The 27,892-nt window shown below is 43.6% G+C and overlaps 1 protein-coding gene across 4 annotated transcripts in view; it reads right to left on the reverse strand.

Annotated features, from left to right (window-relative positions):
- Window positions 1-27,892, reverse strand: part of SLC8A1 (solute carrier family 8 member A1) — an 879,594-nt gene that overhangs the window by 122,297 nt on the left and 729,405 nt on the right. For all 4 annotated transcript variants that reach the window (XM_030195912.1, XM_030195915.1, XM_030195914.1 and 1 more), the window contains one exon: window positions 15,263-15,393. In XM_030195912.1, the coding sequence (XP_030051772.1) occupies window positions 15,263-15,393 (131 nt within the window). The remainder of the gene's footprint in view (window positions 1-15,262; window positions 15,394-27,892) is intronic.

The raw sequence follows: 27,892 nt of genomic DNA on the forward strand, positions 1-27,892 counted from the left end.
CAAGAAACCATATCAACCAGTTTAGCCTTGATTTCCTCCTAATCCTTTGGGCCTCTCGAGGGTGGATAGTTAGAAAAACAGTACAAATAAATGGTATAATGTAGATATTTGAGATTTCAGTTTAGAAATAAAGATACACAGAATGGCCTGAATTTGGTTTGCGTATTGATCACGGAGGGGGAGAGGACCTCAGACTCGTGACAATTTCTGATCAATAAGATCGTATCTTTACATCACGAACAGCTTGTTGGGTTTGTACCACAGTTTGTGTTGCTGGGTCCTCTTTCCCTGATGAAGCTCCAGTTGGCAAAATGGGACCATTGGGGAGGCCCGTAATTAAAGCAGCAAACAAGCTAAGTAGCTGTGGTTTTTGTTGTTTAGCTGTGACACATGGCATTTACAGATATTAGATGCTAGAAGCGCATGACTGAAACATCTAGGAGGAGGTTGGTGTTAGAGGACCAGTGATTACATTAACGTGACTATATTGATATGATCTTATTGATCAGAAATTGTCACGAGTCTGAGGTCCTCTCCCCCTCCGTGATCAGTATTCATATCCCACAATTTATTGTGTTTTTTCTGCTATTTTCCAGCTGTTATTGTATACAATTGAGTGGAGTTGCTCCCAAAGCTTTTTGGTACTCTGAATTTGGTTTGTGCATAAGGGCCATAAGTACATAAGTATTGCCATACTGGGACAGACCAAAGGTCCATCAAGCCCAGCATCCTGTTTCCAACAGTGACCAATCCAGGTCACAAATACCTGGCCAAATCCCCCCCCCCCCCCCCAAAAAAAAAAAGTACAAAACTTTTTATGCTGCTTATCCCAGAAATAGTGGATTTTCCACAAGTCCAATTTAATAATGGTCTATGGACTTTTCCTTTAGGAAGCCGTCCACACCTTTTTAAAACTCTGCTAAGCTGAATGCATTTACCACATTTTCTGGCAACTAATTCCAGAGTTGAATTACATGTTAAGAAACATTTTCTCAGATTCGTTTTAACTTTACTACTTTGTAGCTTCATCGCATGCCCCCTAGTCCTAGTATTTTTGGAAAGCGTAAACAGACGGTTCACGTCTACCTGTTCCACTTCACTCATTATTTTATAGACCTCTATCATATCTCCCCTCAGCCATCTTTTCTCCAAGCTGAACAGCCCCAGCCGCTTTAGCCTTTCCTCATAGCCCTTCTATTAATGCCCTTCTTTTTGCCCACAGATATACCCACAAACATCTAGTCATCTATATGTATAGTCACCTGTTGTTCTCCACCCACAACCCTTGATCCTGAATATATTTACTCTTGTTTGAGTCTATCCGTTCAGGCTAGTGTGCCTCCATAGCTGGACAACTTCCATGATTTTTTTTTATAGGAAATTTCTTAGCATTTTCAAAAATGTGTATGTATCAAGACTATGTTGAATACCATCATGCTGCCCACCCCCTCCTTAAGATCAAAGCCTCCCTCTATCATCAAGTGGAGGAATAGTCTAACAATGAATATAGCAGGCTGAAAACCAGGGAAACCAGTGCTCATTTTCCTCTAACTCTCCTTGTGATCTTGGGTAAGTGACATAATCCTTCATTCTTTGAGTACAAGACTCTGGAGACAAGGAAATACCCACTGTTGTAACTTGCTTTGAGCTACTATAAAAAAAAAAGGTATGAGCATAATCTCTTCCCTTCTCTACCAAGGCAGTCTCCAGTGCCTGGAGTCTCCCACTTCCTCATGCTTTTAGGATATAGCCCTACATTTTTGGAGAATTCCCTATCTTCACTGGTAGGAGAAATGTGAGAATGTTCTACTACAAAGTGTCCCAAGTAATGTCATTCTATCACTGCACCTGTGCCAGCAGGAGCATTCACATCCTTCCTGCTGCAGAAATCTCTGGTAAAGATTCATTCTGGTAGAGGGAGTGGACCGAAATTTGGGATGCCAGCTACTTGAGGTTTGCCATAATGGGGGTCTGGATGGTTGATGCTATAGCGGGTGGCAGATTGATGTTGCAAGAAGGGCCATGATGACCTACTATACCTGATTGTAACTCACCTTGAATTACCAATAAATATGCATGCACTAAATCCAAATAAATAAAATAATACAGGAAGACATGTTAAAGGTGTGGTCCATGCCAAGGAGGTTAGAGAAAGAACAGGAAATGGCATGATGTCACAAAGCTGAAGCTGGTTTCCCCAGCAACTGCCATATTGGTACACCCAAAACAAAGCAAGGAGGCTATCAATTGCTGTATCCACATTATCATCATTTACTACTTACTACTTATCGCTTTTATAGCGCTACAAGGCATATGCAGCGCTGTACACCATACACGAAAAGACAGTCCCTGCTTAAAGAGCTTACAATCTAAATAAGACAGGTAAACAGACAGAACAACTAATAGGTAAGGGAATTAAAGAGGTGGGGTACAGGGCAAGTGAGTAGTGGCTAGGAGTCAAAAACAGTGTTAAAGAGGTGGGCTTTTAGCCTGGACTTGAAAATGGCCAAAGACGGGGCTAGACGTACAGGCTCGGAAAGTCTATTCCAGGCGTGAGGTGCAGCGAGATAAAAGGAACGGAGTCTGGAATTAGCAGTAGAGGAGAAGAGGACAGACAAGAGAGATCTATCTGCAGAGCAGAGTGCCCGAGGGGGGGGCGTACAGAGAGACAAGAGTGGGGAGGTACTGGGGAGCAGCAGAGTGAATGCACTTATAAGTCAGTAAGAGAAGTTTGAATTGAATGCGGAAACGGATAGGGAGCCAGTGAAGTGACTTGAAGAGAGGGCTAATGTGAGCATAGCGACTTTGGCGGAAAATGAGTCGTGCAGCAGAGTTTTGGACTGATTGAAGAGGAGAGAGATGGCTAAGTGGGAGGCCGGTGAGAAGTAGGTTGCAATAATCTAGGCGAGAGGTGATGAGAGTGTGGACAAGGATTCTGGTAGTTTTATCTTGTGTAGCATATGGATCTACACAGGCAGTGGCATACTTAGGGTAGTTCACACCCAGGGCTGGCCATTTTTTAACACCCCCCTCCAAAATCCAGTACTAGGCATACCGAGAATACAAAACACTCAAGACCTATAGAGCAATTCTAGCATACCATAAGCAGTAATTTCTACAAGTCACACAAGGAAAAGGAAAGCATCTTAAACACTACAGTGAGCACTAGAACATCAATTCACCTATTGTAAAATGAAACCACACAGAATAGTACAGATCGTTGCTCCTGCACAGTCAATGCCAACTGAAAGCCATATCTTTTTCACAAACACAGATACGCCGTAATCCACTATAGAATAAGTAATCATAAACTTTCTATTTAGACAAAAATTAAACTGAACCCCCAATGCCTGACTCTGCATACAATGCAACACCACAGAAACAGAAAATGTCCCCTAGTACTGTGCAAAATATAAAGACAGCAGATGTAAATTTGAAAACAACTAACAAATACCAATCACCACTCTACAAATTAACAAATAGAAATAAAACAAATATAGAAAATAAAATAATACCATTTTATTGGACTAATACATTTAGCTTTCAGAGGCCAAAACCTCCTTCCTCAGATCAATACAGTATAATGCTGTTACAGTATCCTATCCTGACCTGAGGAAGGGGGATTTGTTCTCTGAAAGTTAGTCAAAATGTATTAAAATTAGTCCAATAAAATAATTACCTTATTTACATGTTCTATTTATAAACATTTATTAACACATCTACAATACTACTTTATCCTAAAGCAAAAAAATATATATATATATTTTATTTACAGTTTGTTGTCTCTGGTTTCTGCTTTCCTCATCGTCTTTTCACTGTCTTCCTTCCATCCAGCATCTGTCTTCGCTCTCTCTGTGCCTTCCAGTGTCTGCCCTCTCTGCTGTCCCCTCCATCCAATCCATCTCCTTGCCCCTTCCATCTACTGTCTGCCCTCTCTCTCCCTTCCATTCAAATCTGCCCTCTATCTCTGCCCTTTCCATCCACCATCTGCCCGTCTGCCCTCTCTCTCTCTCTCCCCCTTCCATCCACTCTGCCCTTTCTATCCCCTCCATCCACTGTCTGCCCTTTCTCTCTGCCCCTTCAATCCACCATTTGCCCTCCCTCTCCCATCCATCTAGGGTCTGCCCTCCCTCTCACTCCCCCTTCCATCCAGGGTCTGCCCTCCCTCTCGCTCCCCCTTCCATCCAGGATCTGTCCCCTCTCTCTCTCTCTGCCCCCTCTTTTCAGCCCCCAGTTTCAGCCCCCATTATCCCACCTGCCCCTAGTTCCAGCTCCATCCACATCTCTCACCTGCCCCCCTTTTCAGCCCCCAGTTTCAGCCCCACTATCCCACCAGTCCCCAGTTTCAACCCCAGCCCCTTTCTCCCACTAGTCCTGAGCTTCAGCCCCCAGCCACTTCTCCCTGTCCCCTTTTCAGCCCCCAGTTACCAGTTTCAAACCCATCCCTTTTCTCCCACCAGTCCCGAGCTTCAGCCCCAGCCACTTCTCCCTGTCCCCTTTTCAGCCCCCAGTCCACACAGTTTCAGCCCCTGCTCCTTTTCAGCCCCCAGTTCCAGTACTAGCCCCCTTATCCCACCTACCCTCCTTTTCAGCCCCCAGTTCCAGTCCCCTTCATCCACATGCTTTGCATTAGGGCCCCCCTTTTCAGCCCCAGACCTATTCTCCCCCAGGCATGGCCCCATTCTCCCTCCTGCCCCCTTCTCAGACCCCAGTTCCAGCTCTGCTGTAAATGAAGCAAATCGCCTCGTCGCATCAGCCCTTCCCTCACTGTGTCCCGCCCTCACGGAAATAGGAAGTTACATCAGAGGGCGGGACACAGTGAGGAAAGGGCCAACGTGACGAGGCAATTTGCTTCATTTACAGCAGAGGAGATGCAAGGCGCTTCAGAGATTTTTTTAAAGGCTGGGTGCTGGCCGGGTGGCAGGAGAATAGGGTCATCTGTCGACAGAGCTGGTGTTAGGCAGGTGGGGACTGTGGCGCCAGCGGAGCACCCCCCCCCCCCCACCTGCTGACACCCGGAGCGGACTGCCCCCACCGCCCCACCCTTGGTATGCCACTGTACACAGGTGAACTATCTGTAAAGCTGTTACAGAGAAATGAATGTTCTTTTCTTTAGTTTTAGCACACAAATATGTCAGACTTGTGAGTTCTTGTACCAAGTAGAGTGCTGCTGAGCTCGGTGCTTGGAACAGGTTCTGTTTGGTGGCTGGACAACCCCGGATTTCACCTGCGCTGACTGCCATTCCCCAGAGGTTGAGCCCCTAGGTGTGGGTGGCCTGCAGGACTTATGGGACGGAGCTGGAAGCGGGGTGGTGGACGTATTGGCCAGGCAGGCAGCAGGTCAGAGAGTAATCCAGGTACAGGCGGAAGTCAGTAGGCAGGCAAGAGATTAATCCAGGCACAGGCAAGGTCAGTAGGCAGGTGGCAGGCAGAAGAGTAATCCAGGTACAGGTGAAAGTCAGTAGGCAGGCGGCAGGCAAGAGAGTAATCCAGGCACAGGCAAAGTCAGTAGGCAGGCAGAAGGCAGAAGAGTAATCCAGGTACAGGCGAAAGTCAGTAGGCAGACGGCAGGCAAGAGAGTAATCCAGGCACAGGCAAAGTCAGTAGGCAGGCGGCAGGCAGAAGAGTAATCCAGGCACAGGCAAAGTCAGTAGGCAGGCAGCAGGCAAGAGAGTAATCCAGGCACAGGCAAAGTCAGTAGGCAGGCGGCAGGCAGAAGAGTAATCCAGGTACAGGCGAAAGTCAGTATGCAGGCGGCAGGCAAGAGAGTAATCCAGGCACAGGCAAAGTCAGAAGGCAAGCGGCAGGCAGAAGAGTAATCCAGGCACAGGCAAAGTCAGTAATGAGGGACATAGGTAAGAAGCAAACTACAGAGTTAGTAACAGCTATCAACGTAGAAGCCGAAGCATGGAGTCCAGGGAGAGCTCAACTGATAAAGTGCTGGCATCTGACATCAGGAGGGAGAAGGGGCACAGCCATAGGACAAGAGCAGGGGAAGGAGGAACCAGAAATCAATAGGAGAGAAGCAAGGGAAGCCAAGCAGAGGAAGAGCAGACCCAGGTGGGTGGAAGCAAAGCAATCAAGGAGCCTGGAAGCCAGGCAGAGAGAGAGAGAGAGAGAGAGAGAGAGCAGAAACAGGTGCATGGAAGCAAAGCAATTAAGGAGCCTGCAACCAGAGAAGAACTACACACACATGGCTCAGGGCTGTGCCAGTCAAGTGTGTGTGTTGACGGGACCCCGCGCAGCCCGAGGACGCCACTTGCATTGAGGTAGGGAACATGACAAAACAGGAAGCAAGAAGCAGCATGAGGTCCTTTTACTAAGCTGTGTAAGCGTCTACATGCACCCAACGCATGCCAAAATGGAGTTACCGCTCGACTACTGTGTGGCTCTTGCAGTAATTTCATTTATGGCGCGCGTCCGATAGGCGCATCTGAAAAATATTTTTTATTTTCAGGCACACGTAATGGACTTGCGTCAAGTGGCATTTGGCGCGCGTAGGTCATTACTGCCCAGTTACCGCATGAGTCTTTACTGCTAGGTCAATGGCTGGTGGTAAGGTCTCAAACCCAAAATGGCCCATGGCAATTTTGATTTTGCTGTACATCCATTTTCGGCAAAAATTTAAAAAAAGCCTTTTTACTGGCGTGCTAAAGAATGGATTGGTGCACGACCAAAACCCACGCCTACACTACCGCAAGCCATTTTCAGTGCACCTTTGTAAAAGGACCCCTTTACTGTTTAAATTTTCTTGTTTTGGGCTCTGATTGGCCCAGGAGCTCATTTTTATTTGGAGAATACTGGCTTTTCCTCCAGTCAGCCAGGAAGAAGAGAAAGACAGATCTCTTTGCTAAGGCCCTGTAAACAGTTACATTTGATAACCTGTGAGCAGCTGATCTTCACAGGTACTTTTTAGAAAGTAAACAAATGCTTAATTAGTGTTACAATTGATCCATATTTCAGTTACCTGTTATTGGTTGCCAATTGCTCTATTTTATTTCACTGTTCAATATTTTAAAGAGAATAAACATAATTGTTCGCCCTTTTTGTCTGGACTGATAAAGAATCCTGGTGGTTTGTGTGTTGGATCTGTGAGTGTTTTCTGGGAACTGTGGGACCACTGAGAGTGTGGCTCCAGTAACCTAGAAATCACTGGGGTAATTTGTGAGCAGGAGACTCGCCCAGAGGCGGTTGTGACCCAGTCAGTGGGAGGAGGGTACTAGTGTAGGGCACAAGTGGCAGGTGCAGGTAGACCTGTGCTGTGCTGGGGATAGACCCTCTAAGTAGCTGCGGGGTAACCCCAGGCGGGTGGCTAGGCGTTTCGTGACATTACCTGTATATAATGTATAAACTGCTCTGATTGTAACCACATAAAGGTGGTATATTAAGTCCCATTCCCTTTCCCTATGTTTGCTAATCTCAACATTGATAAATGTTTCAGACATATCCATCTACTTGTTCCCATGATGTTACTGAATTCTATTATTCTGTTTCACTGTATTATAAAATGTAAAACACATTGAACTCAAGTTTGCTTGGGATAATATAGGATGTTAAATAAATAAAAATAAATACATAAAATTTGTTATCCTCCACCTTTTAAGGCACTGCCTATCTAACTGGATGGTAATGGCACAAGGAAAGCAAGTTTGGTCCAGTGAAGACTAATTCAAAATAACCTGTTCCTTAACTGGACTCTAGTGACCATACTATGCCTTTGTGGTTATGTTTCACAATAAGGATTACATAACCTTTGGATGCATGACTAGGAACAGAAACACACACTTATTTATGCAATATCACAAATCCTCATGCACAGGTAAGATTAATCCATCAGGAAACAGGATAGCCTCACTGAAATTTGGCCATGCATTACTGTATTCTATAGAACAGTTTAGAAAAATGAGCAGAAAATACAGAGTTTATTACTGCTGCTTCTACCAGCTATAATAATGTTTTATGCTGTTTCAGTGATATTCAATTTTATCTCATGATATATATCTAGATATGGGAAGCTTTCAGATAAATAAAAAAAAGCAGTCAAATAAATAAATAAAAATCCTTTATCCTACATCTTTTAAGGCACACATAGGAAGTCCGTTATTTCTAATAATCTTTTTCTATTGATTTCAATAGTGCTTGCTATTGTTTTGGGTGTACCACTGTGGAGGCAAGCTCCATCTACTGGCTTCAGCCTGCATAATTGGCCAGATAGGCTCATGCTATCTCCTGTTCTTTTTCAACCTCCTTGGTCCACACAAAGAACCTCAATTACAACGGTCCCATAGATATGATACAACCCAATTTCGTACTCAGGAACGTTCATGTATTACCATAATTTATTCTTCCTTAACATATATATGCACATGATATATATCTATACCATGATCTGTTCACGTATGTTATGTTACATGTATGTTACCATGTATGTATGCAACTTAACACACTACCATTGGTAATTCTGTTACCTGGAAATGGCAACCGCCATTACGGCAAATGTAAGCCACATTGAGCCTGCAAATTGTTAGGAAAATGTGGGATACAAATGCTACAAATAAATAAATAAATATTGACAGCAGACACTTGTCTTTTCCCTTTCTCCCTGTTGTCTTATCCCACTCTCCTATTTTTACTTTCTGGAGCTTTCCTCTCAGTAATACAGAGTTCTGTTACTTTGCTGGAAAAAGGTGGTATATTATGATGAAATAAACATTACCATAAATACATCCTGTCAAAAAATCACTATAATCGGGATCATTTTATATACTTCATTAGAGACTACCCTGAGATCTAAAAGCATGCATTTAAACAGACTTAGGGGTCCTTTTACTAAGCGGCCTTCGTGCACTCTTTCATGGGTTTTCCCCTCGCGCTAAAGGCATTCTTACCACAGCAGGAAAATAGCCGATTTTCCATTTTCCGAATTAATGGCCATGCGCTAATGTTAAACCAAAAAATAGGGTAGAGCCCTCTGTAGTGTACAATCAAAATATATAATTAAATCTTGAGAGTTCTCTAGGGGTCTGACTCCAGCAAGTTTATGCTAGAGGAGGAAAAAGCCTCATGAAGCTCAAAAGTCGCTAAAAGCAACAAGAGAGGGCTGCTTCATCATTAAAAAAGGCATAAAAAACCTCCTGATAAACTTGAACAGTTTTATTCTACGTTGTGGGAGAATACTTAGCTATTTAACTGCGAAAATATATATTACTCAAATCTCTATTCCACAGTAGTAGTGTGAAGAGTTACTTAGCTTCAAGCTGGTCTTCCTTGCTCTCCTCTTATTCAAACTGAACGGACCGGGATTGAGAACAAATCTATTGATCTTGAGCCAGCCTGTTATCCATGACAGTCTTTTGTTTTTATCTAGGATTTGAAGGGGATCTGATGGATCTAATGTACAGAGAACCTGTATTCTATCTGCGGAGATGGATGCTGTAAAGTCTAGAGATTGGAGAAGAGTTAAAAGGGAGCCAGAAAAATGTTAGTGTTGGGCTAGAATTGATCCCTATGGGACCCACTAGCTAAGGATAAGGGATGGGATTTCACTATCAAGTTGAACTGTGTAGACATGGTCAGAGAGACAGGAAGAGAACCAAGTGAGTGCAGTGTTCCAAACCTACATGTTGAAGTCTATGTATGAGGATTGAGTGGTCGACTAAGTCAAAGGCAGCAGATAGATCAATAGAAAGAAGAAATGAATTGGATTGATATATGTTTTTAGTAAATGTAGGCAATGATTCCTAATAGGGTTGCTTCAGTATTATGAAAATATCTGAATCCTGTCTGGTTGGAATGATGGACACGAGCTGTATCGAAAACAGTTGGGAGTGAACAAGAAATTCTGCAATTTTTGCAGCGAAAGGCAGATTAGCAATGGGGTGATAGCTGTTATAGTCATCGATTGGGTAGGATCTTTGATTTTGGGTCTTTTTGTGGCAGTTTTCCAAGCAATGGGAACATTTCCCTCTGAAAGCCTGGAGGTGAGCATGGACAAAAAAAAAGGTTTAATACATCTAAAAAATTTTTTAATTAGAGCTGAAGGAATGGGATCATGAGGGGCATAGGATCATACTAGAGAGTAGCATGATAAAAGAGATTAAAGTTGGCAAAGGAACTACAAGAAAGTACTAGGAGGACAGCGGAGTAGGTGGTAGACTAGAAGGCAGTGTATTTCACAGAGTCACTAATTTGTTCTCAAAGTGAATCACTAATTCCTGAGAAGTCGGCTTCAGGTCCATGCAATCATTGGTGCTGCGAGAGGTAGTCAGAGATTTTAATACTGTGGAAAGAGTGGCAGTATTGGGTGCCCTATTAATTTTCATTATACAGTAGGTTTTTTTTTAGCATTCAGCATGAACAGGCAATATTTTTAGTAGCTGCTGTGGTACTGGGGGCATGCCGATGCCTCCATCTGTGCTCAGCTTGTCTAAGTTGGCATTTGAGATAATGAAGATTAGAAGAGTACCCTGGCTCTTTGAAGTTATATATATGTTAGTGGAAGAATGTGTTCTAACAGGAGCAAGGTTGTTAAGAGCAGTATGAAGGGACTTGTTCCAAGTGTCAGTTCTTTCAGTTAGCGGCATGCTTGAGAAACTAGCAAGGTCAAGATGAGCATGTCTGAGAAGAGATTCAGATCTCTAGAAAAATGACATAATTGCTTCTGCTTATTAGAAGGAGTAGTCGTGGTGAAGTTAAAGGAAAGTAAGAAATGATCGGTCCAGGGTAAAGAAAAAGTGGTAAAATTCATTAAAGAGCATGACGTGGAATGACTTGAGAGAATGAGGTCTAAGGTGTGGCTACCTATACGTGTGGGACCGGTTATATGTTGGGTGGGACTAAGGACTAAGATTAGTAAGGAAAAATCTTGAGCAGGGGAAGACATGGGATCATCGAGGTGAAGATTAAAATCATCTAGGATAATCGGGTGAGGTGAATATGAGCAGTGATATGAAGGAGTAGAAGGGAGGATGCTGAAGTGTGTGTGTGGGGGGGGGGGAGGGGTGATAGATAAATAAAAAATCTGAAGGGGAAGGTGTACAGAGTCTGAAGATGAAGGATTCAAGTAATGAATGCAAGACAGAGAGAGAGAGGAGAATCATGAAAGCTGCAAGACCTCCTTCATGACAGGTACCCCGATTACTAGTGTGCTTTTGGAATCCAGAAGGGGGTGGCCTGATTAATGTAGGTGAGGTCGGTGTCAGTGAACCATCTAATATAATAAAACGCACCCTCAACGTTCTGAGGACAACGTTCTGAAGCCATCTGACGTCACTCCCAGGCTGAAGGGTTCGTGGTGTGAAGCCTTCAAGCCAGCCAGCCGTCTCTGCCCCGCCCTCGCGTCAAACGTCATGACGTCGAGGGCGGAAAAAAACCCAAACAATTCCGGCAGCGCAGCGTCAGGGAAGGAGGCGGTGCTCCCGACGTCTCTAGCCTTCCCTTCGCTGTGTTCCGCCTTCTTCTGACGTCAAGGATGACGTCAGAAGAAGGCGGAACACAGCGAAGGGAAGACTAGACGTCGGGAGCGCCGCCTCCTTCCCTGACGCTTCGCTGCCGGAACCGCCACGGAGGTAAATTTAAAACGAAGAAAAAAAAAAAAAAGAAGTTGGGGGGAGAGAAGAGGGTGGCCAGTAAACTTGAACAATGGGAGCGGGAGGGCAGGGGAGAAACGACAGCATGGATGCGAAGGGGGGGGGGAGAAGAGGGCGGGCCAGGCTGGGACATGGGAGAGAGAGGAGCATGGATGCGAGGGGGGTCATGGAAGGGAGAGAGGGGACTTGCTGGAAAAGGTTGAATGGAGGCGGCAGGGGACAGAAAAGCATGGATGGGCATGGATTGGGAGGGCAGGGCTCAGGGAGAGAGGGGAATTGCTGGAAAGGGATGAATGGAGGGGGCAGGGGACAGAGGAGCATGGATGGGTATGGATTGGGAGGGCAGGGCTCAGGAAAAGAGGGGAATTGCTGGAAAGGGATGAATGGAGGCGGCAGGGGACAGAGGAGCATGGATGGGCATGGATTGGGAGGGCAGGGCTCAGGGAGAGAGGGGAATTGCTGGAAAGAGATGCATGGAGGGGGCAGGGGACAGAGGAGCATGGATTGGGAGGGCAGGGCTCAGGGAGAGAGGGGAATTGCTGGATAGGGATGAATGGAGGGGACAGATGGGCATGGATGGATATGGATTGCAGGGCAGGGCTCAGGGAGAGAGGGGAATTGCTGGATAGGGATGAATGGAGGGGGCAGGTGACAGAGGAGCATGGATGGGCATGGATTGGGAGGGCAGGGCTCAGGGAGAGGGGAATTGCTGGGTAGGGATGAATGGAGGGGACAGATGGGCATGGATGGATATGGATTGCAGGGCAGGGCTCAGGGAGAGAGGGGAATTGCTGGATAGGGATGAATGGAGGGGGCAGGTGACAGAGGAGCATGGATGGGCATGGATTGGGAGGGCAGGGCTCAGGGAGAGAGGGGAATTGCTGGAAAGGGATGAATGGAGGGGGCAGGGGACAGAGGAGCATGGATGGGCATGGATTGGGAGGGCAGGGCTCAGGGAGAGAGGGGAATTGCTGGAAAAGGATGAATGGAGGGGGCAGGGGACAGATGGGCATGGATTGGGAGGGCAGGGCTCACACTCTCTCTCTCATATACAATGTCTTTCTGACTCTCACTCTCACACACTCTGTATCACACTGTATCACATTCACTCTCTATGTGCCACACAGTCACTCACACACTCGCTTGGTCTCATACACTCAGTCTCACAGAGAATCTGTGTCTCACACACACTCTCTCTCTCGCCCACACACACACACTCTCTCTCACACTGTGTCTCACATACACACTTGCACACACTCTCATTATCACACACACACTCTCTCACAAACACACTCACACCCAGACTCACTCTCTCTCTCACACACACACACACACACACACTCACACTTTCACTCTGACTCTCAAACAGCCACTCTCACATACACTCTCCGAGGAAAACCTTGCTAGCGCCCGTTTCATTTGTGTCAGAAACGGGCCTTTTTTACTAGTGTTTCAATAAGGCATAGAAGATGTAGTTTGCAGGTAAAGATAAAATCATGTAGGAGGGGCTCTCATAGAATGTTTGTACGTTTGGGAAGCTTGCCAGGTGCCCTTGGCCTGGATTGGCCGCTGTCGTGGACAGGATGCTGGGCTCGCTGGACCCTTGGTCTTTTCCCAGTATGGCATTACTTATGTACTTATACAATTACCCCCATTGGGCCGGATTCTTTCAATGGGACTGAAAAATAAGAGTTGGTAAAAATTAGTGCTCAGTGCTATTCTATAAAGAGTGCTCCAGGATGCGTGCCCTTTACTGAATAGCGTCTAGTGGGGATGACATCACCCAGTTGTGGGTGTGAAGACTTATGCCAGTTGAAACCTGGTATAAATCCTGGTGTGCAAATTAGGCGTGGATCCCTGGAATTCTATAACACTACACACATCTTTTGAGTACGTCTCTGACCTGCCCATGCCCCTGCGATGGCCATGCCCCCTTCTGGGTTGCACGCAATGAATTTTGGGCGCTCAGGCTTATAGAATAGCATGCAACAGATCCGCAAACAACCCCAATTGGTGCCAATTATTGATAGCATCCAATTATTGATGTTATTTGGCTCATTAATAAATTAGGTTGCATGCATATCTCTGAATCTCGCCCCAAAGTTGGGCACCTTTTATAGAATTCTAGGGGATGAAATTGCTGCGGGTGATGAAAGTGAATATGAAGTTATAACATCTTTATGATTTTTCTGTTTCTTCAGAGAACCTCTTCCCTGAGGAAGTTTTCGAAACCTGGCCAAGTAGGCGGAGGTTCTCCTTTGATGAAAGTTTGCTGCCAGCCAAAGATACGTGATGTCATACATTATATGTGATATGCTAACATTATAAGCTTGGAATAATGCTAGAAATGAAGTTAAGTACACTAAAAGAAATTTAAAAAGTAAAAATAGGTGGATCAATGACAATTTGCGCCACAACCATTATCTCAAGTAAACGTAATGTTCATATGGTGTGTACTGCAGTAGACTCTGAAGATCGCCTTCAAAAAATTGATTGCACTTATCTATATTGATATGAAGAAGGTTTGATATGTTAAACATTATACAGAATTTCAAAATATTTTTCTAAAGGTTACTGTTTGGGACATTGTATGCACTTTGTTGATATTGGGTCCCCACATATTAAATATACGGTCTGTAGAATTGGAGTTTCACGAATATTGACCGTATGCACATTGTTTCACAATGATCAAAGGTGTTCTCAGGGGTAGGGGTACAGTGGGGATGGTATGTACATTTTGTTTTTGCTAGAAAATGTACCCATAGAAAGAGGAGGCATCTACTAATTTACAAAGCCACAGTAAAAAGTGGCCTGCGGTAGTGTGGGTGCATCTTTTGGGCACCTGCTGTGCCATTTTTTACTGTAGCTGGGGAAAAGGCCATTTTTTAATGGGTCGGGAAATGGGCGTGTGCAAAAATTGAAACTAGTGTGCATCTATTCATGGCCTGAGCCATTACTGCCAGCCATTGACTTAACAGTAAGGGTCATGCGCTACCCGTGCGGTAACCATGCAGTGTGCGCCAATGTGGTTGAACTGCCGATTACCGTTGTGAATGCTCTCACAGTAGAAAACAGAAAAATATTTTCTACCACAGGATTCGGCACGCACCAAACTCATAACTGCCAGGCGTACACACTACCCCAGCAGAAGTACCGATATGGTGCATGTTACCTGCGTGTTAGCCCTCACGCAGCTTTGGCCCCTTATTAATTAATATTTATCCATCACCTTACAGGAACCACCTAAAGCAACTCACAACAAACAAGCAGTAAAAGAATACAAGCAGTTCTGATACAAACCAGCAGAGTAACCCTCCCTAGAGATATTATAAAGCTACCCCTCTCCTTTATAACACACTCACCAGATTAAAAAAAAAAGAAAAACAATGCTTGTAGGTGCTTTCTCGTTAGGCAAAATTTAAATTAAACATATATGTATGCCTTCATTTTAAAAATCTGTGCAAAGTCCATGGAGAAAAAGTACCCATGGACTTTGTAGCTACACAAACAATAAGAAATTTGCCCTCACTAATAAACTGATTAGCACGTATCAATATGCTTATGAATTTAGAAAACTGCCACACTCCGTACTGACTTGCGTCTCTCCTATCTACTAATGCTGAAACTGCTGCAGAATTTCCCATTAAGAAGTGAGGAACAGGGCAGACATGTACCTTAAACTCATAAGATTCTTCAATAATAACTTCTAGTTTTACATGCTCTCCGAGCACAGGGCGCCCCATTTCTGCAATGCGACGCTCTTCTTCCTCTTTGCTTGTGAGGGGCTGCTTGTCTTCATTTTCTTCTGTGAAAGAAGTATACAGGTTTTCAGCAACAGATACGTGAGAACTCGGATTTTCTTGGATTGCATGAAGTCATTAACAAGGTATATTAAGATATATTTTATGGATCAATATTCAGCTACCATAGCTGATGATTTTTTTTTTTTAAACCAGTTGCAGCAGTAAAAAAGAAAAATCCAAATATTCAGTACCTCTAATTAGATAATGGTCAGCACATGATACATTTCCTATTGGGGGGAGAGTGGGATATGGGAGTGTTTGAACATAGGCCTGTACAGGAAGGCCTCATGCCAGCACAGAGCATCTTTAGCATGGTGCTGGAAGAGTTAGGTTGACAGTGGCCACATAGGGAAGAGAAGGAGGAGGAGAAGATGCTAGCCATGGGACTGGGGGAGGGAGCGGAAGATGAGAGACTGGACTCTGAGGTGGAGGAATAGGCAGGGGGAAGGAGATATTCTGAATCAGGGGTGGGTATGTAGGGAAGGGAGGAAAAAGTACTGGACACCTCCCTGACTTTTGATTTTCAAATTATTCATAAATTTTGCGACCTATATTCAAGTATCTATGGTAATTTTTTTTACTATATGTCATCAGGCCTTACCTTGTCTATTAGGGAATGTAGATGGGAGTTCTTTGTATTAGAAGCCCTATTACACCTATGTTTGATTTATTGTTAGTCATATTTCCATTTGGGGTATTTAAATTAATATTTATATTTATTGTAAACCATCTTGCTAATAACGGTACAAAAAGCAGTCTATCAAATACAATAAACCACAAACCATATGTACAGAGAATTTCAGTAAGCTGGCTTTGTAAAATTTCATATTCATATACAGAAGTATATGCAGGGAATGATTCTATGGATAGCTTTGTACTTATATACAGTAGATACTCCCAGAGGTTGAATTTGGTAGAATTTGGGGTTTGCAAAATATAATAATATAATAATTTGTCAATCTGCCTCCCTGGATGGCTGGCTGGGTTCATAACAGTATGCAAATTAGCTTACGTCAGCTCACCTCTAGCGTTCCCTTCCCTCTCAGTGTCCCACCCTCGCGGAAAGGCGAAATGACATCAGAGGAGGGCGGGACACTGAGAGGGAAGGAAAGGGAAGGCTGGAGGTGATGCGAGCCAAGCCTGCCGCCGCTGCGAACTGAGGGAAGGAAAGAGAAGGCTGGAGGCAAAGAAAAGGAATGGTTGGAGGCGACGCGAGCCGAGCCTGCCGCCGCTGCAACCTGATGTAAAAGGAAAGTTTTAAAGGCAGGGCGGCAGGAAGGAAAAGAGGGCTGTTGTGGGAGATGAGGGCGGGCAGATGAGGGCTGGGTTGAACTCGACCTTGGGTGCTTAAAAGTGGGGCAGGTGGAAGCTGGGGCGAGTCATTGGACATGGATGGGATAGGAGGGGAGGGGAGGAGAGAGGAGAATGGCTGGACATGGAGGGGAGGGGAGAGGAGAATCGCTGGACATGGATGGGATGGGAGGGGAGAGAAGAATGGCTGGACATGGAGGGGTGGGGAGAGAGGAGAAATCGCTTAGACGAGAGTCACTGGACATGGATTGGATCTGATTGGATGGGATGGGAGGGGAGAATCGCTGGACATGGAGGAGAGGGCAGGGGAGAGAGGAGAAATCGCTTAGATGTTAGCCTTCCTAGGGCCCGTTTCATTTTTTGCGAAACGGGCTTTTGTGCTTGTCATACATAACATGGCAGAGAGAGAGAGAGAGAACAGATGTAAATACACAGGTTTGCCCGCCACCACTAAATGCAGATATAAACAGTTGTGTTCAAAGTACGAGGTCAAAGTACTTAAATAAAAGTAAAAATAAATGTATATTTTAATACTTAAGTAAAAGTACAGTGAAGAACACACTAACAAATTTACTTAAGTGAAAATAAAAAAGCTATTGCCTAATATAATACATTTTTTTAGTAAAAAGTAAAAGTACTGCAACTACAATCAATGCAACTATTGTTAATGTTGTTTTTAATCCAACAACTTTATTACTCTACAATTCAATCCACTTTGCTTTCAGTAAAACAAAATTTTGAAAATGACTGTCATTCATGTGATTTCGCTTGTGAGTCATTAATCCAGCACAGCTAAAAAGGTTTTTAAAAAGTGAACTATCACGCAGTGGAGGGTTCAGTCTGATAAAAAAAAAGTTCCTTCAGATCAGGCTAGGTTGCAATATTACTGATATCTTCTGATTGGGTCTGTGAGTATTGATCAGGATGTGGTAACAGCGGTTAGTATATCTGGTTTTAAAAAAGGTTTGGACAAATTCCTGGAGGAAAAGTCCATAGTTTGCTATTGAGATAGACATGGGAAGCAACTGCTTGCCCTGGGATTTGTAGTATGGAGTGTTGCCTCGATTTGGGTTTCTGTCAGGTACTTGTGACCTGGCTTGGCCGCTGTTTGGAAAACAGGATACTGGGCTAGATGGATCATTGGTGCAGTGGTGTTCCTAGGGGCGCTGACACCCCAGGCGGATCGCTGATGCACCCTGCCCCCCGGGTGCAGCGCTCCCCCCCCGAACAGTGCGGCTCCCCCGGCAAAATAACCCCCGGGTGCAGCGTGACCCACCGGCGAAAGAACCCCCCCCCCCGAATGCACGCCGCTGGGGGGGGGGGGGGGTTGCTGCGCGCCTGTCGGCTCTTCGTTTCCATGCTCCCTCTGCCCCAGAACAGGAAGTAAACTGTTCCGGGGCAGAGGAAGCATGAAAACAAAGAGCCGACAGGCGCGCGGCGCCCCCCCCAGCGGCGTGCACCCGGGGCGGACCGCCCCCACCATCCCCCCCCTTGGTACGCCACTGCATTGGTGTGACCCAGTATGGCTACTCTTAGTCCTTATCCTTATTTGGAACACTTATTAATTTCCTTATGGCATCATTATTGTCATTATCACTTGCATATTCATCATTACCTTCGTTATCATCGTTATGCTGTCTAATTATAGAGAAGGCTTTCACAAAGTTGGAATAAATGTCTGTTGTTCTAACAAATTTTCTTCTGATAGTAAACAGTTTGAATATCTTCAAGAACGGATGCAAGAATGTCAATCTGTGGGAACCCTTAAATCCAGACAAAGAGACTTCCTTTCTAAAGACTGTCAATCCAGTGGACAGTCACTGCAATTAAAATTTTCCATAGGATGACCAACAGTCTGTTGTGATAAAAACATTTATCTGTTCATTGAGAATTGTAACCAGCTTCAGCTTCATCTCTGCTTCAAAGTGACCCAATCATTGCTGTTGTGTTTTGGGTGGAGACCAGTAACCAGTTCAACAAACACTGAACAGCAAAATTTAAGATGAGATGATCCACTGTGTGCCGAGGTTTGCAAAAGCAAAATCCTGTTCCAGATTTTGCTGTTTTACTTGGTTTACTGAGTAATTGTCACTTAATCTTGCTTCCACTTTTACTTTTTACTTTTAACTGCAAGCATCAGATGTAACTGAGTAAAAGTAGTAAAAATTGCTGAAATTATTAAGTAAAAGCAAAAAATATTTCCGGCATTTTGAATTGCATGTGCAAATTTGGGCAATTACAAGCAATTATTACTGCTTATTGGATTTAATTACCAGTTACAAGCATAAAGTTTGGTGTTGGATCCATGCCTAAATTTTCATGTGAGTCCGAAAAGGGGGCATAGAAATGGGAGGGTCATGGGTGCGTTCCTAGAATTTACGCACATAGTTACAAAATAAGAGGACTATGTGCCTAATCTAGGCATGAGGATTTGCACCATGTTTCAGTTGGTGCAAATGGCCATCTAACTTTAAGCGCAGTTTATAGAATAGCACTGTTATTTTTTTCAGCGCTGATTTTTTAGGTGCCATATACAGAATCAGGCCCTAAATGTAGACGGGAATGTATATAATGTAGTTTCACATATATTGGCTACCTCCATGTACATGATTGGTTCTAAAACTGTCTCTGTAACATATATATTCAACGGCTCAATTCTGCCAGTGAACATATAAGTTTTTTTTAAGCTTTCACTCCAACCCAAAGCAATTGCTTTCTAGATATCTCACTCTGGTTATAATAGCAACATGTATGCCCAAAGTTATATGTATAAATGCGCTTAATTTTCTTTTCAAATATTTATGTGATCTGTGCTATTCTCAACTGCATAAATGCAGTTTTACTATAGATTATAAATTCTCTCTGATGAAAGGAAATCAGAGATAAGGATAAAACATTTCACGGAAGAACAAATAATCTTTATATAATTACAACTATATATATATAATCATTGCTTTTAAATTTGTTTTCCATTCTGCATCTAAAAATATGACAGAAAAGGTAATAAAGAAAATGAGGTGCAAAATCACTAGATCAGAACCCTCAATAACTGGGTGAGCGTAATTTCAATGGCTGGTGGACTAATGACTTAGCAGAATGACAATAAAACTTCAAACCTTGGCATGACTGACTGAATATGAATTTGCTCTCTTGACTTCTGGAACACTTACGTTTCTACTCTGTAAGCTTGTTGCTATTTTCCGATAGGATACTGATCATTTTTAAATGCATAACAGTTTTATATCACTGCTGGACATACTCAGTGCTGAATGTGGAGATAAGTAATTAGGATGAGGCAGAAAAACAAATCTTGTCAAAGAAATCTCATAGCTTAATCAAAACAGAGTCATCAGCTTCATTTCTACCCCCACTAGAAGCTGTGTACAGTAAGCAGCTGAGCAGCTCTGCCCAAATGAGCAGAGATTGCTGAGGCAAAATGATAACAAACAGGAATTCAAAATGGTGGAAGATTCTATGCCTGCCAAGCAGTGATAAACAAAATGGCAAATAAACCAGCCACACAAGCTGCATCTTTCAACTGTCTGAACATATTCAGTAAGACTGCACCAGTGGATCTCAACTCATGAGGTCAACTTCAAGTAGCTGTGTTGGTCATGAAAGAGAATTGATTCTTTTCAGCCCTTTGGGGCTAAATTAAAACTATGGAAGGGTATTAAGCAAAAGCTTTCAAGACCAAATACTTTCCTCTTTAACATTTGAAAGAGGGACTTGTGTGCTTTCAAGAACTCATGCACAATGATTACTTGACATAATTTTCCAGATGGTCCAGATGGTTTGGATCCTGGAAAGAAAATTTTGGAACTATTTTTTCAAACGGTTGCAGAATTATCAACATAAATTGCCTGGTGTTTTTTGAAATATATGAGTACTTCTCTTGTAAAACATGGGGAAATGTGTGTAATATTGGGAGAAACTCAGCATATTGGCTGCATGAATTTATCCCTGCTGTTCCTAATTGTTGTTTTTGTGCCTGTGTGCCTGGCCCTTTTGCTGTTGGGTGTTTAGTCAATGAGAGCAGGTTGCCTGCAAATTCTGGCAACATTTTATTTCAAGGGTTTTTTTTTTGCGCTGTTGTTGTTTTTGAAAGCAACTTAGAGCTCCTGGGCTGCCCTTTTGTTTCTTACACCTGCTGAAAACCCAGACCTTCTCACACCAGAACTTTCCAGTGAGTTAGGGAAGTCAATGGAAAAATGGAAGTGAAGGAGGGGTTTAGTGCTTGGAGGATGTTCCTGGTGGAAGCAGTGAACTCCCCCAAAGTAATCTAAGACCATGCTTTTGCCCACCAGAATTGGTCTTAGGTTTTCTCCCGCCTCTGAGCCATGTCCTGAGGGAGGCCAAACTTGCTAAGCCTGTAGAAGATATCCTGTGACTAGTGACAGCCAGACTATATTTTCACAAGTTAGCCCCATCTAGGCAGCTGCTAAAGGAGCAGTGTCACATAAAGGCAAAAGGACAAGCATCAGATCCTAGAGAAGATTTTAGTGAGAGATTGGGGATGGGTTTAATTGTATGAAATTATGATATTTTATATAGTTGTTGTTGGCTGTTTCTTCTATGACTGGAATTGTGTCTGTTCGTTTTTCTGTCCTATCCATAAATGGCATTCCTTTCAGTTTTTACTATTTATTTATTTTTACTGTAAACTGCTTTAATTTGTACACAACTAAGTGGTATAGCAAGTTTAATAAATGATAAACAATTATTTATTTATTGGTTCTTATATCCCACATTATCCAAAAACAATTTCAGTTCAATGTGGCTTATAAAAGTTGAATTACAATGAGTCAGATTTGAAGATTACAAAGCGAGAGAACAATTTTACAACTAATGTAGTGTTATAAATCACCCCAGACGTGAAAGCAGATAAAGCCAGTCAGGCCCACTGCTGCATTTCAGTCAGAATTACGACTCCAGAGCTAAATTGTAGTGGATTTACCACCAGAAACCCGGACAAATGGTCAGCCCTAACAAAACCGCCCGGACGCCAACAGACCTTTGGAAAGGAGGACATGTCCAGGAAAACCTGGACGTATGGTAACCCTACACTTACTACCTCCTATTTAGGAGCTACTAATGGCTTTTATGTTATGGACACACTAACCAATATTTGGATGTTGGGAATAGGACACCGTCTATATGCTGACAATTTCTTTCTGTTTGGAAAAATCTCAGTGTTTTGCTTTTTTGATATATGTCTTACTACAGTTAAATCTTTGCTGACAGCAAATAAATCATGCTTCAATGTATCTAAAATGCAGATTATTTTATTTGTCTAAGTTGGATGATACTAGCTTTCCATCTACTTTTCATTTTGAGGCATTTGATATCCCAATATTAAAAGAAATTACATATTTGGATATTGTTATCGTTTCATCCTTATGTTTAAGTTACATCTTACGAGTCTTGTGAGAAGAGTTCTTTTTAAGTTGAAACTATTATGTCCTCTAAAAGAACTTTTAATTGCTACATACTTCAGAACAGTAGTTCAAGCCTTTGTTTTCCCTATATTTGATTATTGGAATTCTTTGTTGTTATAGTTGTCACTTTTATCTTTATGGGTGCTGCAAGTTGCACAAAATGCTACTGCAAATTTAAGTTACAATCCTTCCCGATTTGATCATATTCTCCATTTCTGATTAAATTACATTAGTTACCAATCAAATGGAGAATCCAATTTAAAATACCTTTGTAGCTCAAGTCTCGCCCCTAGGCTAGGCTCTGTCCACTTGGACCTGGGCTCACAGGGACAATTCCATCACTTCTCACACACGGGTACACACCACTCTTCTCTTAATTCACTCCACACTCATGACGAGCTGGGAGTGGGTTGAAGTTTGAGAGGCACTCATGTCCTCCTCGGCCTCAATAAGTACACTTCAGGTAACAATCTATACAAAACTCAAACCTTTATTCTCCAATTATGCAATGGCAGCAAAAATAAACAACTCAATATGATCCAACTCCAGGTCTCCTGTTCATGCCTAATCTGTGGAGCAGTGTTATTTCTACTGGCTCTTTCTCCTTCTGCCAGTACAGGCTCAATTTCCTTCAGGCTCAGATCCTTCTCTGGTATGATCCTCTTCCAGCGGTAACCCTATTCTGGATTCACCCTGGTCTTGCGACTGAGCTTTCCCTGGCTCCAGTCCCCTGCTCCTGGGCTGGGTCTCTCCTATGCCCAGCCGTAGCTCACACACTTTGTCGGTTGCCGCTTCAGGAGCCACAACCCCCATGTTTACATCCAGAGGTCACACTCCTTAACTCAGAATTCCCCTTTCCTCCTCCAGGTCTCTTGGCAAGAGACTGTGAGGTAACCCCCCCCCCCCTTGGGCATAATTCCAGCTATTATCCCCCAATTCCTCCCTCTTTATCATTCTCTCCCAGGGTAACTGCAGTCTACTTCAAACCCACTCCCCAACCTAAACTCACAGTCACTCCCCCCAGTGACTCAAGGGGACCTTCTCTTTCAGAAATCCCCATATAAGAGAAGATTCTATATATAACGCCTACAAAATTGGCGCTGAAATCAGTGCTAAGTGTATTCTATAATCAGCACGTAGATTTAGGTGCCGATTATACAATACGCTTAGTTGATATTTCAGCAATTAAATCTGCGTGCAACCATTTATACCAACTAAAATATGGCGTAAATCCCGGAGTGTATATTTAGGCGCACTGGGCTGCATTCTATAACTAGGTGCCTAAATTTCAGAATGCTCAAGAAATGCCCATTTTCCCACCCATAACCACACCCCTTTTTGCCTGTGCTAGTTAGAAGTTCAGCGCACATCATTACAGAATATGCTTAACAAGTTGTGCGCTTAAATTCTAATCAGTGCCAATTAGTGCTCATTATTGCATGTTAAGTGCTGATATCAGCACTCATTAGCTTGTTAAGCCAATTAAGTTACACGCGGTGTTATAGAATCTGCACCGATTTTGGCTCCTAAAAGTGTAATCCCCCATTATCCCCCGCACTATATAGAATACGGGGGATAATGGGGGATTACACTTTTAGTAGGGGTCCTTTTATTAGGCTGCGGTAATCACTAGTGTGTGCTTACCACAGCTTAACAGGGTTTACTGCGGGAAGCACTGAGGTGTCTCATGGTAAGTTTCAAATGTACACGCACTACTCGCATGTTAAAAAATATTTTTTTGTTCTCTGCTAATCAGTTAGCACACCGGCATTGCAGTGAGCTAACTGATTAGTGCAGTATTAGTCCGTGAGAACTAATGCACTAATTTTTATTAATAGCCATGCGCTAATGGCAACATTAGTGCATGGCCATTAATTTGGAAACTGGAAAATCGTCCATTTTTTGTCTGTAGTAGAAATGGCCTTAGCACATGGGAAAGACCCGCGTAAGGGCACGCCGAAGCCACTTTCTACTGCAGCTTTGTAAAACAACCTCTTAGTCTTTTAAGAGCTCCTTTTATTAAGTGGCGGGAAAAAGAGGTCTTAGCTTGCCCTTACATGGGTCTTTCCTGTGCGCTGAGACCATTTTTAGCGCAGCTGGAAAATGGCAGATTTTTCCGCTTTCCAAATTAATAGATATGCGCTAATGTTGCCATTATTGTGCGGGCAATTTACAAAAATTAGTGCATTTGTATTTTATAGGGGGTAGAGAGGCTCATGTGCTAATCCTGTGCTAACTAGTTAGTGCGTGATAATGTAGCTGCGGTGATTGGCGCAGAAATTCCTCCTCTCCGCTCCCCGGACAAGCCTCCTCTGCAGAAAAATAAAAATTACTTTTTTAGGACATGGTTTGTATGTGCACAATGCAAAATTAGATAACTTTCCAGCTTATTTTTAAAATAGATCGCCAGCCATCTTCCGACACAAATCGGGAGATGGCCGGTGATCTCCTTAACCTAGTCAAATCGGTATAATCGAAAGCCGATTTTGGCCGGCACCAACTGCGTTCCGTCGTGGAGCTGGCCAAACTTCAAGAGGGTGTTTCGGCAGGGTAGCGAAGGCGGGATGGGGGCGGGATGGGACGTGGTTACAAGATGGCCGGCTTCGCCCGATAATGGAAAAAAGATGGCTGGCTTTGACGAGCATTTTGCCGGCTTCACTTGGTCCATTTATTTTCAGGACCAAGTCTCAAAAAAGTGCCCCAATTGACCAGATGACCACCGGAGGGAATCTGGTCACCAACCCCCTCCCATCCTAAAAAAATTAAAAACATTTTTTTTGCCAGCCTGTATGCCAGCCTGAAATGTCATACCCAGCTCCTTGACAGCAGTATGCAGGTCCCTGGAGAAGTATTTAGTGGGTGCAGTGCACTTTAGGCAGGTGGACCCAGGCCCATCCCCCCCCTACCTGTTACACTTGTGGTGGTAAATGTTGAGCCCTCCCAAAACCCCTAAACCCCACTGTACTCACATCTAGGTGCCTCCCCTTCACCCCTTAGGGCTATGGTAGTGGTGTAGAGTTGTGGGGAGTGGGTTTTGGGGGGGATTTGGGGGGCTCAGCACCCAAGGTAAGGGAGGTATACACCTGGGAGCAATTAATGAAGTCCGGGGGGCCAGTACACTACAAATGCTGGCTCCTCCCACGACCAAATAGCCGGCATTAGTTTCCATTATCACCTGAAACCGATGCTGGCCATCTCTAAAGCCGGCCCAAATGCTGAGATTTGGCCGGCTCCAACCGTATTATCAAAACAAAAGATAGCCGGCTATCTTTTTTGATAATATGGTTCGGCCGCCGCTTTACAGCGCTGGCCATAATGATGGCCAGTCATCTATTTGGCCAGCGCCATTCGATTTATGCCCCTCCACGCCCCTAAAAGTCCAAATGTATCCTACAGCTGTTGCCTCACCATGAGAATATCTAACCTCAGAAAGAAGCAGCAGATAGGATTCGAGCTTAGACTGCTATGAAAATGTACAAGCTGCGCCATAGAAACAATGGAATTACTTGGAGTTTTCAGTTGCTCACAGTTTGCACTATAATATGCTGTAAAAATAATAGATTGGATATTGCTGTAACAGTAAAAATATGGATGTGTGGCGACGACTCCACTGATGTGATTGATTATTTCTTGCATGGCTGGATTTGCTGTTTTTAGCATTCCTTGCTTTAGTCAGGTTTAATCATCTTATGTGAATTATAGATCCCCACTATTGTAAAATATAGAATAAATCAAGGGTCATGGGACACTCGAGTGCTGTTAATATTTGTTCAGTTAAAACCTCTTATTGATGGATGTGGAGTATAATATATGAACTGTTTTCATGGGGTGTTTTAAGTTCTACAAAGGCTGGATGAGGAAAGTTAAAATAGCTTTACAGAGAAGAAAAATCAATAGTGTAGACAATGATTTGCCAGTCATTTGACCCCTTCCCACCCTAATATTGCAAAAAACCCCATAAAAGCTCACACACTGTTTGCTGGATATAAAAGTCCGTAACATTTATTGAAATAACACATGCAACAATGTAGTTCCAAGCCAAGTAATTCTTTAAAGCTCTTGAAGGCCCAGATGGGCAGACTAAGCGTTCCTTTCGGTTGAACTCGCCGTAGCCTCACTACATCCAATTTCTCAATCTGCTCTGTTGGCATCTTCGGCTAAAGGATGCTTCCTCTGCCAGCACCCTCCGCCATGTTTCCCAGCTCTTTGCTGCATACAGCTGAGAGTTTCTAGAGATCTCATGGCAAGCTATAATTGGGTCATCTGAGGGGAATCCCTTGCTGGACCAACTGCCTAAAGGATCAGGTGCTCTTTTTCACCACGGCAGCAAACTTGTCCAGTGCTAGACTAACATTATGATACTGCTTGTTTTCCTAATCCAGTCCTTATAGCCCATCCCACCAAGTTGGTTGCCTGAATGATCCTTGCATTTCTACATTGACTGCCAGCTCAAGGACATATTGGCATTCCAAAGGGCATCTGTACTTCATCTTTGGGTATGAAGTTGGTAACTAGACAGATTTATACTGACATAAGTATGAGATATGACTTGTGGGCCTCCTTGGTCAGTACCGGTACTCAGGGAGAGTGTCTGAAACAACTATGAATGTCATTGTTCTCTATGCATGCATTTCATTTGCTGGACAGTAGGAATGTGTAATCTGATTAGGCCAAAACAGACACCTGAGAACAGTGGACAGAAGTCTGGTACTGGACTTTGTGAACAAAGGAGAAGAGATTTGGCACGGGAACAGAGCACTGCACGGCTGATATCTCTGGCGAGAGACTGTCTCTCCCTGCCTTCTAAGTACTGAGCCTCTCTGTACAACAGCATTACGGAGATGTGCAAGCTGATAATTACAGTTTCTAACCTTGTGCGAGAGACTAGCTACCAGTGCTGGCTGGGTCTGTAAGTGTTATCTCTACACTAACCAGATGCTTACTGGTCAGATTGCTGTGGGAGCAGCTTGAGGCGAAGGGAAGAATCCTGTCTTTCATTCAGAGACCCTGTTGCTGAGCATGTGGCTTGTGATGCTGAGAAACTGGGGTTCACTCCTGTAGTTTGGGGATAGTTAGTTACTATTTTTAGTCTGCCAAAAGATTATGGTAGCTCTCATTAGCAGGGTTTATTAGCTAAATATATTTGGCTTGTAGCTTCTCAGGAATAATTCTTAGTACTATAAAAGAATATATGTCTAGATATCTATTTTTATGTAATACTAGTAGTATTTATTTTGTGTGCTTGTTTGCCATTTTGTTAATTATTACTATTATTCTATAATAAAGATATATATGTATTTTCACATTCCACCCCCAAACATAAGTAGAAGAATGGTCTCTCCCCCCCCCCCCCCCCCCCCCAGTCTTATGCAGGGCTGCTATATCATTGTGACCACAAATTAACACTTATCACATTAGTGGCAGCCTAGGTAGTAAGCTGTGAAGCAGCTTCTAAGGCCCAAAATTTGGGAACTTATCTTTTGAATGGCACCTTGTTAACATGGTTCCATGTGTTCTGATTATTAAAGTTCATTTTACAGTCTCTTTTATTTTTTTTAGTCAACCTATTTTATATCAATAGAGTGGTCTGATAGCATGGTATAGAAGGACAACCCTTTAAACTTCCAGTTCAGCCGACCTATTATACATGGCTTACATAATGTCAGCTCTGAGAACAGTGGCGATCCTAGCCTGCATGACACCCGGGGCGGATCGCTGATGCACCCCTCCCCCCTGGTGAAATGACCCCCCC

This window comes from Microcaecilia unicolor, chromosome 3, assembly GCF_901765095.1.
Source record: "Microcaecilia unicolor chromosome 3, aMicUni1.1, whole genome shotgun sequence".
Taxonomy (NCBI): domain Eukaryota; kingdom Metazoa; phylum Chordata; class Amphibia; order Gymnophiona; family Siphonopidae; genus Microcaecilia; species Microcaecilia unicolor.